Source organism: Oncorhynchus tshawytscha, linkage group LG20, assembly GCF_018296145.1.
Source record: "Oncorhynchus tshawytscha isolate Ot180627B linkage group LG20, Otsh_v2.0, whole genome shotgun sequence".
Lineage (NCBI taxonomy): Eukaryota > Metazoa > Chordata > Actinopteri > Salmoniformes > Salmonidae > Oncorhynchus > Oncorhynchus tshawytscha.
The window spans coordinates 48,919,521-48,933,754 of NC_056448.1; the positions used below are offsets into that span (position 1 = coordinate 48,919,521).

Genomic DNA, 14,234 nt, shown 5'->3' on the forward strand with positions numbered 1-14,234 from the left:
CTGATCCCTTGTCAACAGGGCCCTTGGTCACACCGAAACACTCACTTTTTCTTCCTGATTTTACTGATAGCAGCTATTTTGAACAGCAAGTCGTTCTGGATAAGAGCATCTCCTAAATGATCAAATGTAAAAGTAGTGCACTATATAGGGAATAGGGCTCTGGTCTATAGTAGTGCACTATATAGGGAATAGGGCTCTGGTCTAAAGTAGTGCACTATATAGGGAATAGGGCTCTGGTCTAAAGTAGTGCACTATATAGGGAATAGGGCTCTGGTCTAAAGTAGTGCACTATATAGGGAATAGGGCTCAGGTCGAAAGTAGTGCACTATATAGGGAATAGGGCTCTGATCTAAAGTAGTGCACTATATAGGGAATAGGGCTCTGGTCTAAAATAGTGCACTATATAGGGAATAGGGCTCTGGTCTAAAATAGTGCACTATATAGGGAATAGGGCTCAGGTCTAAAGTAGTGCACTATATAGGGAATAGGGCTCTGGTCTAAAATAGTGCACTATATGGGGAATAGGGCTCTGGTCTAAAGTAGTGCACTATATAGGGAATAGGGCTCTGATCTAAAGTAGTGCACTATATAGGGAATAGGGCTCTGGTCTAAAGTAGTGCACTGAATAGGGAATAGGGCTCTGGTCTAAAGTAGTGCACTATATAGGGAATAGGGCCCTGGTCTAAAGTAGGGCACTATATAGGGAATAGGGCCCTGGTCTAAAGTAGGGCACTATAAGGGAATAGGGCTCTGGTCTAAAGTAGGGCACTACAGAGGGAATAGGGCTCTGGTCTAAATTAGGGCACTACAGAGGGAATAGGGCTCTGGTCTAAAGTAGGGCACTACATAGGGAATGGGGCCCTGGTCTAAAGTAGTGCACTATATAGGGAATAGGGCTCTGGTCTAAAGTAGGGCACTATAGAGGGAATAGGGCTCTGGTCTAAAGTAGGGTGCACTATATAGGGAATAGGGCTCTGGTCTAAAGTAGGGCACTATATAGGGAATAGGGCTCTGGTCTAAAGTAGTGCACTATATAGGGAATAGGGCTCTGGTCTAAAGTAGTGCACTATATAGGGAATAGGGTTCTGGTCTAAAGTAGTGCACTACATAGGGAATAGGGCTCTGGTCTAAAGTAGTGCACTATATAGGGAATAGGGCTCTGGTCACTAGTTGTTCACTATATAGGGAATAGGGCTCTGGTCACTAGTTGTTCACTATATAGGGAATAGGGCCCAGGTAAAAAGTAGTGCACTGTATTTGGGGTTGTCCTCAGGTGCCTGAGACATAGTGGACAGAGGGGAGCGATAGGGAGGAATGGACAGACAGACAGATAGATAGATCTCAGTCAGCCAGAGGGAGGAATGGACAGACAGACAGATAGATAGATCTCAGTCAGCCAGAGGGAGGAATGGACAGACAGACAGACAGACAGACAGACAGACAGACAGACAGATCTCAGAGCCAGACAGGAGGAATGGACAGACAGACAGACCTCAGAGCAGACAGACAGACAGACAGACAGACAGATAGATAGACAGACAGATCTCAGTCAGCCAGAGGGAGGAATGGACAGACAGACAGACAGATAGATAGATAGATAGATAGATAGATAGATCTCAGTCAGCCAGAGGGAGGAATGGACAGACAGACAGATAGATAGATAGATCTCAGTCAGCCAGAGGGAGGAATAGACAGACAGACAGATCTCAGTCAGCCAGAGGGAGGAATGGACAGACAGACAGACAGACAGACAGACAGACAGACAGATCTCAGTCAGCCAGGGGGAGGAATTGACAGACAGCTAATTTATTTTTCTTACAGAGCATCAGCTGCCACAACAGTCATCCAACGATTCCCCAGAGACTTTCTCTTCGTGGTCGAATGTAGAGCAGATCTGTCCGGACTGTTTTGTAGATATTCTAGAGGATTCTAGGACAGCACCAAGCCTAGTCTTTATAGGGTTATGATGACTGGCCCTCCTATTGGAATATTAGAGATTTCTGTGTTGCTCAGATCCAGGATCATCTGACGATGACCCCCCTCCTGCTCTTCCCGCTGTGCCATACAGGGTCCCCCCCTCCTCTTCCCGCTGTGCCATACAGGGTCCCTCCCTCCTCTTCCCGCTGTGCCATACAGGGTCCCCCCCTCCTCTTCCCGCTGTGCCATACAGGGTCCCTCCCTCCTCTTCCCGCTGTGCCATACAGGGTCCCTCCCTCCTCTTCCCGCTGTGCCATACAGGGTCCCTCCCTCCTCTTCCCGCTGTGCCATACAGGGTCCCTCCCCCCTCTTCCCGCTGTGCCATACAGGGTCCCTCCCCCCTCTTCCCGCTGTGCCATACAGGGTCCCTAAAGGCTCTGCACCAGCGCTCGACCCCAGATGATGCACTGAGCGCTGCACTAAATATGAGTCTGACTGAACTAGCACTGAATGAATATGCCCCCCAAGCTCAGAGCTAGCCACTCAACAAAGACTAAAAATAACCCAGAAAAATAACCATTTCCTCAGGGAACTAACCTGGGCAGTAGTCCTTTCTCATACTAGTCAATCCCTCCATAAACGCCTGTTGTAATGTGCTGTATGGTTGTGTAGCTATATGGATGTATGGCTGTATAGTGACGGGGTTACTGGTAGCTTGAGAGGTGAGAACTGCTTGTGTAGCTTCTACAGCTTGAGGACAAATTTCTTCTCAAGCTTCCCATTGTCTGTGTGTGTGTTTGCATTGATACATCAGCTTGCCTGTACACATTGTTGTGGACCTGGAGCAGCTTTGAGGGCAATCGGTCAGAGGAGTGGCTAGGGAACTGCTTGGATCGGTCAGAGGAGTGGCTAGGCTAGGGAACTGCTTGGATCGGTCAGAGGAGTGGCTAGGCTAGGGAACTGCTTGAATCGGTCAGAGGAGTGGCTAGGCTAGGGAACTGCTTGAATCGGTCAGAGGAGTGGCTAGGCTAGGGAACTGCTTGAATCGGTCAGAGGAGTGGCTAGGCTAGGGAACTGCTGAATGAGATCGGAACTGCTTGGATCAGAGGAGTGGCTAGGCTAGGGAACTGCCTGAATCAGTCAGAGGAGTGGCTACGGAACTGCTTGGATCGGTCAGAGGAGTGGCTAGGCTAGGGAACTGCTTGGATCGGTCAGAGGAGTGGCTTGGGAACTGCTTGGTCAGAGGAGTCGGTCAGGTCAGAGGAGTGGCTTGGCTAGGGAACTGCTTGAATTGATCAGAGGAGTGGCTAGGGAACTGCCTGAATCGGTCAGAGGAGTGGATAGGGAACTGCTTGGATTGGTCAGAGGAGTGGCTAGGCTAGGGAACTGCTTGGATCGGTCAGAGGAGTGGCTAGGCTAGGGAACTGCTTGGATCGGTCAGAGGAGTGGCTAGGCTAGGGAACTGCTTGGATCGGTCAGAGGAGTGGCTAGGCTAGGGAACTGCTTGAATCGGTCAGAGGAGTGGCTAGGCTAGGGAACTGCTTGGATCGGTCAGAGGAGTGGCTAGGGAACTGCTTGGATTGGTCAGAGGAGTGGCTAGGCTAGGGAACTGCTTGGATAGGCTACCCTTTATGTGTGAATGTTTTACTATGCTTGTGAGTTCTAGAAGTCCTCACGAATAGCGAGGCGAGCCAGCAGCCTGAGGGTTGTCAGTTTGAATCCCAGGTCTGTCGGGAAATGCCATTGCCTCTTATTATGCACTTGAACCCCACAACAACAGTTCCGCCCAGTGTTGGGTTAAAAGCAGAAGTCACATTTCGTTTGGACCTTGTGTGTAACTGACCAATAAAGTGATCTTTATGTTATTTTAATCTTGTGTGGTTGCGTAATCCGTACGAGAGGGCCATTGTGTGTTCCGTATAACTAGGCAGTCTTGTGGCTGCTCTGCTCTCGTTGTTCCTCAGAGCTAGTAGACATGCTCACTGGACCGTGTGAGCAGAAAGAGACAGAAATAATCATCACAGCTCAGACTAGCCTCTACCTCTGTCACATGATTGGAGAGCAGTCTGTTTGACTTGGTTTATTATGCCTCTTGGGGGATGGAGGGGTACAGTGCATTGGGAAAGTATTCAGACCCCTTGACTTTTTCCACATTTTGTAACGTTACAGCCTTATTCTAAAATGGATTAAGTAGCCCCCCCCCCCCATCAATCTACACACAATACCACATAATGACAAAGCAAAAACAGATTTTTAGGCATTTTGAAAAAACTGAAATCACATTTACATTAGTATTCAGACCCTTTACTCAGTACTTTGTTGATGCACCTTTGGCAGCGATTACAGCCTCAAGTCTTCTTGGGTATGACACTACAAGCTTGGCACACCTGTATTTGGGGAGTTTCTCCCATTCTTCTCAGCAGATCCTCTCAAGCTCTGTCAGGTCAGATGGGCAGTGTCGCTGCGCAGTTATTTTCAGGTCTCTCCGGAGATGTTAGATCAGGTTCAAGTCTGGGATCTGGCTGGGGTCCTCAAGGACATTGAGACTTGTCCCAAGGCCACTCCTGCGTTGTCTTAGCTGTGTGCTTAGGGTCGTTGTCCTGTTGGAAGGTGAACCTTCGCCTCAGTCTGAGGTCCTGAACACTCTGGAGCAGGTTTTCATCAAGGATCTCTCTGTACTTTGCTCCGATCATCTTTCCCTGGATCCTAACTAGTTATAGTTGATTTTGATTGTAGCCTGTGGAAAGTTGTCCCACTCCTCTTCAATGGCTGTGCAAAGTTGCTGGTTATTGGCGTGAACTGGAACACGCTGTCGTACACTTCGATTCAGAGCATCCCAAACATGCTCAATGGGTGGCATGTGCTCAAGGGCACAACGGCAGGTAATGGCATCTAGGATTTGATACCAATAACCCACCAGTTGCCAGTTTACATCCCGCCAGATTGTCTTCCCCATCAGATGTTTTCCCCCGGGATTCAAACTGGCAACCCTCCAGTTGGTGGCTCACCTCTCTAACCGCTAGGATACCTGCCAACCCTCCGGTTGGTGGCTCGCCTCTCTAACCGCTAGGATACCTGCCAACCCTCCGGTTGGTGGCTCGCCTCTCTAACCGCTAGGATACCTGCCAACCCTCCGGTTGGTGGCTCGCCTCTCTAACCGCTAGGATACCTGCCAACCCTCCGGTTGGTGGCTCGCCTCTCTAACCGCTAGGATACCTGCCAACCCTCCGGTTGGTGGCTCACCTCTCTAACCGCTAGGATACCTGCCAACCCTCCGGTTGGTGGCTCACCTCTCTAACCGCTAGGATACCTGCCAGGTTGGTGGCTCACCTCTCTAACCGCTAGGATACCTCCGGTTGGTGGCTCACCTCTCTAACCGCTAGGATACCTGCCAACCCTCCGGTTGGTGGCTCACCTCTCTAACCGCTAGGATACCTGCCAACCCTCCGGTTGGTGGCTCACCTCCCTAACCGCTAGGATACCTGCCAACCCTCCGGTTGGTGGCCGGTTGGTGGTGGCTCACCTCTCTAACCGCTAGGATACCTGCCAACCCTCCGGTTGGTGGCTCGCCTCTAACCGCCTCCGGTTGGTGGCTCGCCTCTCTAACCGGATACCTGCCAACCCTCCGGTTGGTGGCTCGCCTCTCTAACCGCTAGGATACCTGCCAACTCACCTCCGCTAGGATACCTGGGTTGGTGGCTCGCCTCTCTAACCGCTAGGATACCTGCCATCCGGTTGGTGGCTCACCTCTCTAACCGCCCTGCCAACCCTCCGGTTGGTGGCTCGCCTCTCTAACCGCTAGGATACCTGCCAACCCTCCGGTTGGTGGCTCGCCTCTCTAACCGCTAGGATACTAACCGCTAGGATACCTGCCAACCCTCCGGTTGGTGGCTCGCCTCTCTAACCGCTAGGATACCTGCCAACCCTCCGGTTGGTGGCTCACCTCTCTAACCGCTAGGATACCTGCCAACCCTCCGGTTGGTGGCTCACCTCTCTAACCGCTAGGATACCTGCCAACCCTCCAGTTGGTGGCTCACCTCTCTAACCGCTAGGATACCTGCCAACCCTCCGGTTGGTCTTTCCAATGTTCTCCTTCTGTTAAGTACTTCTGTTAACCTCTAGTGCTTTTGATGTGTAGTGGGGGACCCACAGCTGAAAAGATCTGAGACTTCCTTGGAGGATTTATTTGACCAAAGAGCCTCTTGGGGTTTCAACAGTCATAACACGAGTGAGTTGTAGGGGCTCCATTGCCTTGGTAACAACTCCTCCACAGAAGGTTAGCTTTTCTCCTAACGACTGAGGGAAAAAAAAAATTTAAAGGAAAAAAGGCACAAATGGCTTACTCTTTAAGATGGATGGATGACAATAGGAAGTTCTGGAAAATGCGCTGTTTAATCACAATGAAAATAGTAAACGTCCCACTCCAACTGCTATAAGGCGTTATCATCTACGGCCTGTTAAACATCTGACACTGGCCGATATGGACAAAGTGCAGTATTTGTAACAGAAGACTTGTAAAAAGCAGATGCATGACCCATGGTAGCAATTGAAAGAGAACACTTTCATTGTTGATGTTATGTTCATTTCGTATTTACTGTACTTTTCACAGCAGTTGTTGATAACGACATCTGAAAATACTCTGGATACATGCGCTAACATAATAAGAATATTCATGACTTCAACTAGAAGGTGCTTTTTGGAGCTCCTAGCTTTTCCATTGAGGAACTGAAGCACACTTGTGTTTTTTTATTTGGAACACAGCCCTGCGTCCCCACCATCAGTTACTGTGGTTAACACAGCCCTGTGTCCACACCATCAGTTACTGTGGTTAACACAGCCCTGTGTCCACACCATCAGTTACTGTGGTTGTTAACACAGCCCTGTGTCCACACCATCAGTTACTGTGGTTAACACAGCCCTGTGTCCCCACCACCAGTTACTGTGGTCAACACAGCCCTGTGTCCCCACCACCAGTTACTGTGGTTATCACAGCCCTGTGTCCCCACCATCAGTTACTGTGGTTGTTAACACAGCCCTGTGTCCCCACCATCAGTTACTGTGGTTAACACAGCCCTGTGTCCCCACCATCAGTTACTGTGGTTATCACAGCCCTGTGTCCCCACCATCAGTTACTGTGGTTGTTACACAGCCCTGTGTCCCCACCATCAGTTACTGTGGTTAACACAGCCCTGTGTCCCCACCATCAGTTACTGTGGTTAACACAGCCCTGTGTCCCCACCATACTGTGGTTAGTTACTGTGGTTAACACAGCCCTGTGTCCCCACCATCAGCCCAGCCCTGTGTCCCCACCATCAGTTACTGTGGTTAACACAGCCCTGTGTCCCCACCATCAGTTACTGTGGTTAACCCCCTGTGTCCACACCATCAGTTACTGTGGTTGTTAACACAGCCCTGTGTCCACACCATCAGTTACTGTGGTTAACACAGCCCTGTGTCCCCACCACCAGTTACTGTGGTTAACACAGCCCTGTGTCCCCACCACCAGTTACTGTGGTTATCACAGCCCTGTGTCCCCACCACCAGTTACTGTGGTTATCACAGCCCTGTGTCCACACCACCAGTTACTGTGGTTATCACAGCCCTGTGTCCACACCATCAGTTACTGTGGTTAACACAGCCCTGTGTCCCCACCACCAGTTACTGTGGTGGTTATCGCAATCCAAAAACATTCCATTTTAAATCGTAGTCTGTGTCAGGTGGGCATAATATTGCCAAGATGGCTAGCTAAGTAATAAATACGATCTTATGGTGTTAGGCTTTCACAAGGCACAAACTGATGGTCATTTTGGAGTACATAAAATGGAATCATGAGTTCATTCAAGTGTTCTGCATCAAAAAAATGTTTCACAAAACAATTGTCTCATTCTGCTTAGGACAACCCAGGGTATAACGCATTTTTGTTGTTGTTGACATTTCACTTTTTTAATTTTATTTCACCTTTATTTAACCAGGTAGGCTAGTTGAGAACACCTTTATTTAACCAGGTAGGCTAGTTGAGAACACCTTTATTTAACCAGGTAGGCTAGTTGAGAACACCTTTATTTAACCAGGTAGGCTAGTTGAGAACACCTTTATTTAACCAGGTAGGCTAGTTGAGAACACCTTTATTTAACCAGGTAGGCTAGTTGAGAACAAGTTCTCATTTACAACTGCGACCTGGCCAAGATAAAGCATAGCAGTGTGAACAGACAACACAGAGTTACACATGGAGTAAACAATTAAAAAGTCAATAACACAGTAGAAAAAAAAGGGGAGTCTATATACATTGTGTGCAAAAGGCATGAGGAGGTAGGCGAATAATTACAATTTTGCAGATTAACACTGGAGTGATAAATGATCAGATGGTCATGTACAGGTAGAAATATTGGTGTGCAAAAGAGCAGAAAAGCAAATAAATATAAACAGTATGGGGATGAGGTAGGTAAAATTGGGTAGGCTATTAACCGATAGACTATGTACAGCTGCAGCGATCGGTTAGCTGGGCAAGTTAGTTAAGAACAGATTCTTATTTAGAATGACGGCCAAACCCGGACGACGCTGGGCCAATTGTGCGCCACCCTATGGGACTCCCGATCACGGCCAGATGTGATGCGTCCTGGATGTAAATCCTTGTAACTATGGATACAATATGTGAAGTCACATTTGTCCTCACGGTGTTTGGTTTGTATGACATCAAAGCGGTATTTATTATAATCCTCAACGTCTCATCGTTCAGAACACATCGACTCCTCTCCATTTACAGAATTCCTCTCTCAGACAACAAATGAGGAAAAGTTGTCCAATTAGGGGGAGGGATGGGGGAGCGTCTTGTCGCGCACGGTGCTCACTCTCAGAGCGTCTGTCAGTCTAAACCCATGCTGCGCTGCAAAGCCAAGAGCCTGAGTTCTGACGCCATGTTACTGTACGGGGACTGCGTTCCAATTTAGGCACGAATCTGCCATTTTCAACCCACATACGGGATGACAGAGACTGTGAGTGGAAAGGGAAACCATAGACAGGATGTTTGAAAAGGTCCTAAAGGCTGGTGTTAACATCAGTGGTGTGACCTTGACCTCTAGAACCTGAAGGCTGGTGTTAACATCAGTGGTGTGACCTTGACCTCTAGAACCTGAAGGCTGGTGTTAACATCAGTGGTGTGACCTTGACCTCTAGAACCTGAAGGCTGGTGTTAACATCAGTGGTGTGACCTTGACCTCTAGAACCTGAAGGCTGGTGTTAACATCAGTGGTGTGACCTTGACCTCTAGAACCTGAAGGCTGGTGTTAACATCAGTGGTGTGACCTTGACCTCTAGAACCTGAAGGCTGCTGTTAACACCAGGGGTGTGACCTTGACCTCTAGAACCTGAAGGCTGCTGTTAACACCAGGGGTGTGACCTTGACCTCTAGAACCTGAAGGCTGCTGTTAACACCAGGGGTGTGACCTTGACCTCTAGAACCTGAAGGCTGCTGTTAACACCAGGCGTGTGACCTTGACCTCTAGAACCTGAAGGCTGCTGTTAACACCAGGGGTGTGACCTTGACCTCTAGGGTAACTTAGTCAATGGAAGCTCTCTAACTATTATAATAAGTAAACCATCTGATCCACAGTGGTGTTAGTACCAGGGGTGTTGACCTCTAGTACCAGGGGGAAGCTGTTAGTACCAGGGGGTGTTAGTACCAGGGGGTGTTAGTACCAGGGGGTGTTAGTACCAGGGGGGTGTTAGTACCAGGGGGGTGTTAGTACCAGGGGGTGTTAGTAGCAGGTGTCTACTGTCATGTTAATAAGACATCTGTCACACTCCTCTTTTTTAAATTGTATTATTATGACACATTTTAATAAAAAAAACATTATTGATTGCCATATGTACAAAATTATGAAGTTAGAACATTGTCCAAAAAAAGCTTAGACTCATTTATTTACCAATATCTTCCTATGCAAAGATCTTGTCCAGCTTTTAAAGATGCCTTCCTCTCTATGTCATTCCAGTCCCCTGGGCCCCAGAGATGGAGGTAGGGGACTGTCTGGTGTTAGACAACACGGTGTCTGTAGCCTGGAAGATGCCAGTGGAGGACAGCAAGATAGACCACTACATACTGGAGTACAGAAAGACGGACCACGAAGGGCTGCCACGCATCAAAGACCAGCGGTGCTGGGAGGTGGTGGACAACATCAAGACCACAGAATACTCACTGTCAGGTACACAACTGACAGTTCAGGCCTACTGTAGCCCAGATCTGTTTGTGCCAACTCCAATGGCCATTTTCATGACACTTTTTTAAACATTTCTTTTTTAACCTTTATTTAACTAGGCAAGTCAGTTAAGAACAAATCCTTATTTACAGTGATGGCCTAGGAACAGTGGGTTAACTGCCTTGTTCAGGGGCTGTACGACAGATTTGTACCTTGTCAGCTCGGGGAATCGCTCCAGCAACCTTTCAGTTACTGGCCCAATGCTCTAACGAGGGGCTACCTACCGCCACTTGGCAAAACAACACAAACACATCTGGGACCAGGCTAAGACTGTACTGTCTTCATGTATCTTCCTGTGACTGGACGTGAACAGTCCAGTCTTGCTTTACCTAAACGTTTGTAACTTTTATCAAAGTGTAAAAGCTTGTTTACCTACAGAACATTATGAAGCAATGCAGATAATATGCTACTCGTCCCCCAGGTTTAAAGTTTGACTCCAAGTTCATGAACTTCCGGGTACGAGCATGCAACAAGGCAGCAGCTGGAGAATACTCGGATCCAGTTACCCTGGAAACCAGAGGTAAGACGGTTAGTTACCCTGGAAACCAGAGGTAAGACGGTTAGTTACCCTGGAAACCAGAGGTAAGACGGTTGCACAATGTTGTCTTTAATTACGTAGTCATTCCAATATTGATATAAAGTTATTTGACTAAAATGTTTTGCCCGGCAACAAAACTGTAAGAAAATGTCTGCTCTGTCTTGTGTTTGGTTAGTTGATTGTTTGATTCCCTTCCCAGCGTTTAACTTCGGCTTTGACTCGTCGACGTCCCATCTGAACCTGAAGGTAGAGGACAGGACTGTGGAGTGGGACCCCCAGGGAGGCAAGGGGCTGGAGAGCAAGGTCAAGGGCAAGGAGAACAAGGGCAGGTGAGAACTGAACTGGAACAAGTATGTGTCTCAAATGGATCCCTAGGCCCTTGTGGAGATCTGAGAGGATTTGATTGGTATAAAGCAACATGTAGACACTTCGACTAAGCCTATCAGAGGGAAAGAGGGATCTATTACCATATTGACTGCACCTGTCAAATCCTCTTAGCTATCAAAATAGGATTTAGGGTCTAGGGATTCATTTGGGATTAGGCCTAATCCTGATTTTACCAGGAACTCCCGTTGAAATAGCCTGGACCTAGATCTGTGTGATATCTTTCCAACTTCTATGGTCATTGTCACATTTGGTGTGACAGGACACACACAGGTCTGGGACCAGGCTATAATTCAACTGCTTTTTCTCCCACATTCTTCTTTCATTAGTTCTCATGGGCTGTGTTTCCACAGGACACCCTTTATCTGATTGGTCAAAAGGCCAATCCACTTGCAGCGTTGTTACTACAGACACTGTCTGCCAAGTTGAGATCTCATTTCCTCAAGTGATAGAAGTTTTACAAGCTGCAGTGTTGATACTCTTAGAAGAGGAGGCTCCGTCGTAAAGGGCTACATCTAGCTGGCTACATCCAGCTGGCTACATCCAGCTGGCCACATCCAGCTGGCCACATCCAGCTGGCCACATCCAGCTGGCTACATCCAGCTGGCTACATCCAGCTGGCTACATCTAGCTGGCCACATCTAGCTGGCTACATCCAGCTGGTGACATCCAGCTGGCTATATCTAGCTGGCTACATCTAGCTGGCCACATCTAGCTGGCTACATCTTAGCTGGCTACATCTTAGCTGGCTACATCTTAGCTGGCTACATCCAGCTGGCTATATCTAGCTGGCTACATCCAGCTGGCTACATCCAGCTGGCGACATCTAGCTGGCTACATCTAGCTTGCTACATCCAGCTGGCTACATCTAGCTGGCCACATCCAGCTGGCGACATCTAGCTGGCGACATCCAGCTGGCGACATCCAGCTGGCGACATCTACATCTAGCTGGCGACATCTAGCTGGCGACATCCAGCTGGCGACATCTAGCTGGCTACAGTCTCTGGACTGTCTGGATATCTGCACAGGGTTTGTTTACTCAGCTACCGTGTAGAATGAGTGTTATTTAGTGCTAATGGAATGGAACCCCTTGTAGTGTAGCTCCACCGTGACTCCCACACAGTGTCTTCGTTTTAACCAGCTGATTATTGTTACTTTGTGTTCGTCAACAGCGCTCATCTTACCAATCTGAAGAACATGTCAAGGTGACCATGTGTGGTCTACCTCGATGTAGCATTGGGCTACCTGGATGTAACATTGGGCTACCTGGATGTAGCATTGGGCCACCTGTAACCTGTGGCATTGGGCCACCTGGATGTAGCATTGGGCCACCTGGATGTAGTATTGGGCCACCTGGATGTAGCATTGGGCCACCTGTAACCTGTGGCATTGGGCCACCTGGATGTAGCATTGGGCTACCTGTAACCTGTAGCATTGGGCTACCTGTAACCTGTAGCATTGGGCTACCTGGATGTAGCATTGGGCTACCTGGATGTAGCATTGGGCCACCTGTAACCTGTAGCATTGGGCTACCTGGATAACCTGTGGCATTGGGCCACCTGGATGTGGCATTGGGCCACCTGGATGTAGATTGACCTGCTTGGGCTACCTGGATGTAGCATTGGGCTACCTGTAACCTTAAATACTTTTTATTCATACCTGTCCCTGTCCAGGCCCTGGATGTAGCATTGGGCCACCTGGATGTAGCATTGGGCCCTGGATGTAGCATTGGGCCACCTGTAACCTGTAGTCCCTTGTAGGCCCCTGTAACCTGTAGCATCCCTGTCCAGTCCCTGGATGTAGCATTGGGCTACCTGGATGTAGTCCCTGTAGCATTGGCCCTGTAACCAGTCCCTGGATGTAGCATTGGGCTACCTGGATGTAGCATTGGCCCCTTAACCTGTAGGCCCTTAACCTGTAGGCCCTTCCAGTCCCACCTGTAACCTGTAGCATTGGGCCCTTCCAGTCCCTTCCAGGTTTTTGGGTGAACAGTTCACAGATTTCTTTCAGCAAATTTGATTTTCTGCTCGTTGAAGTTTGTGAGAATCAACCTCCTGAAAATGTCTTGATATTGAGAATCCGTGTGGTTTCTGTGTGACTAACTTCACTAGGCCCCTACAGATGGAGAGGGTAGCTGTTTACCAACTCTTGACTCCAAATAATGGCACATTTGATTTGGTTAAACTGGACATGGTTGCCGCCCACAAACAAAGAAAATGATTGCATCTTATTCTGTCCTGAGAGAAGATCCATCTGTAACCTGACATTGGGCTACCTGTAACCTGTTTGGGCTCTTGGATCTAAAAACCTTTAACCTTATTTTCTCCCTGTAACCTGTAAAGCATTGGGGCAAAATCAAATCAAATGAACCTCTAACCTTCATTGGGCAACCACCTGGATGTGACAATGTATAGTTAGTAGCACGTCATTGATTTTGTTTTTACCCATTTTTCCTGTGGCATTGGGCTACCTGTAACCTTTTGGGCTACCTGATGTAACATTTCTACCTGTTCTGGCTGTAACCTATCCATGGTTTGTGGCATTCATTCCATATCATGTCCACAAAAACATTAAATACTTTTTATTCATAAGTCCACGATTACAACAACGAGGCCCTCACAGGCCACCTTCCAGTTACAACAATTTTTGATCACAGACACGATTACAAGCAACGATCACCGTTGATTACAGCAACGATCACAGACAATGTCTTGATTACAACAACGATTACAACAACTTACAACCCCTACAGATGGACAGCCAGCGATTACAACAACTTGACTCACAGCCACATTTGATTTGGTTAAACTGGACGATTACAACAACGATCACATGACATTCTGATTGACAACAATCAATCACATGACATCCTATCACAGCCTCGATCACAGCCACCTTTATTTATTTTCAACCTCGATCAAAGAAATGGTGGCACAAATCAAATGAACCTCTACCTTCAGCCACCAATTACTGTGACAATGATCACAGCCACAATTTTGTTTTTACAATTTTTCAACGATCACAGTAACATTTCTACGATTAAACCACGATCATTCAGCCACATGTACAAAACAAAACGATCACAGCCACGATTACAACAACGATCACAGCCACGATTACAACAACGATCACAGACACGATTA

At 48.0% G+C, this 14,234-nt stretch overlaps 1 protein-coding gene across 4 annotated transcripts in view; it reads left to right on the forward strand.

Moving 5' to 3' along the window:
* LOC112219958 (FSD1-like protein) overlaps positions 1-14,234 on the forward strand; it is a 65,919-nt gene that overhangs the window by 32,730 nt on the left and 18,955 nt on the right. For 2 of the 4 annotated variants that reach the window (XM_042302768.1, XM_042302767.1), the window contains exons 7-10: positions 9,906-10,115; positions 10,591-10,689; positions 10,907-11,036; positions 12,264-12,296. In XM_042302768.1, the coding sequence (XP_042158702.1) occupies positions 9,906-10,115; positions 10,591-10,689; positions 10,907-11,036; positions 12,264-12,296 (472 nt within the window). The remainder of the gene's footprint in view (positions 1-9,905; positions 10,116-10,590; positions 10,690-10,906; positions 11,037-12,263; positions 12,297-14,234) is intronic. The other 2 variants (XM_042302770.1, XM_042302769.1) reach the window with 1 other exon arrangement.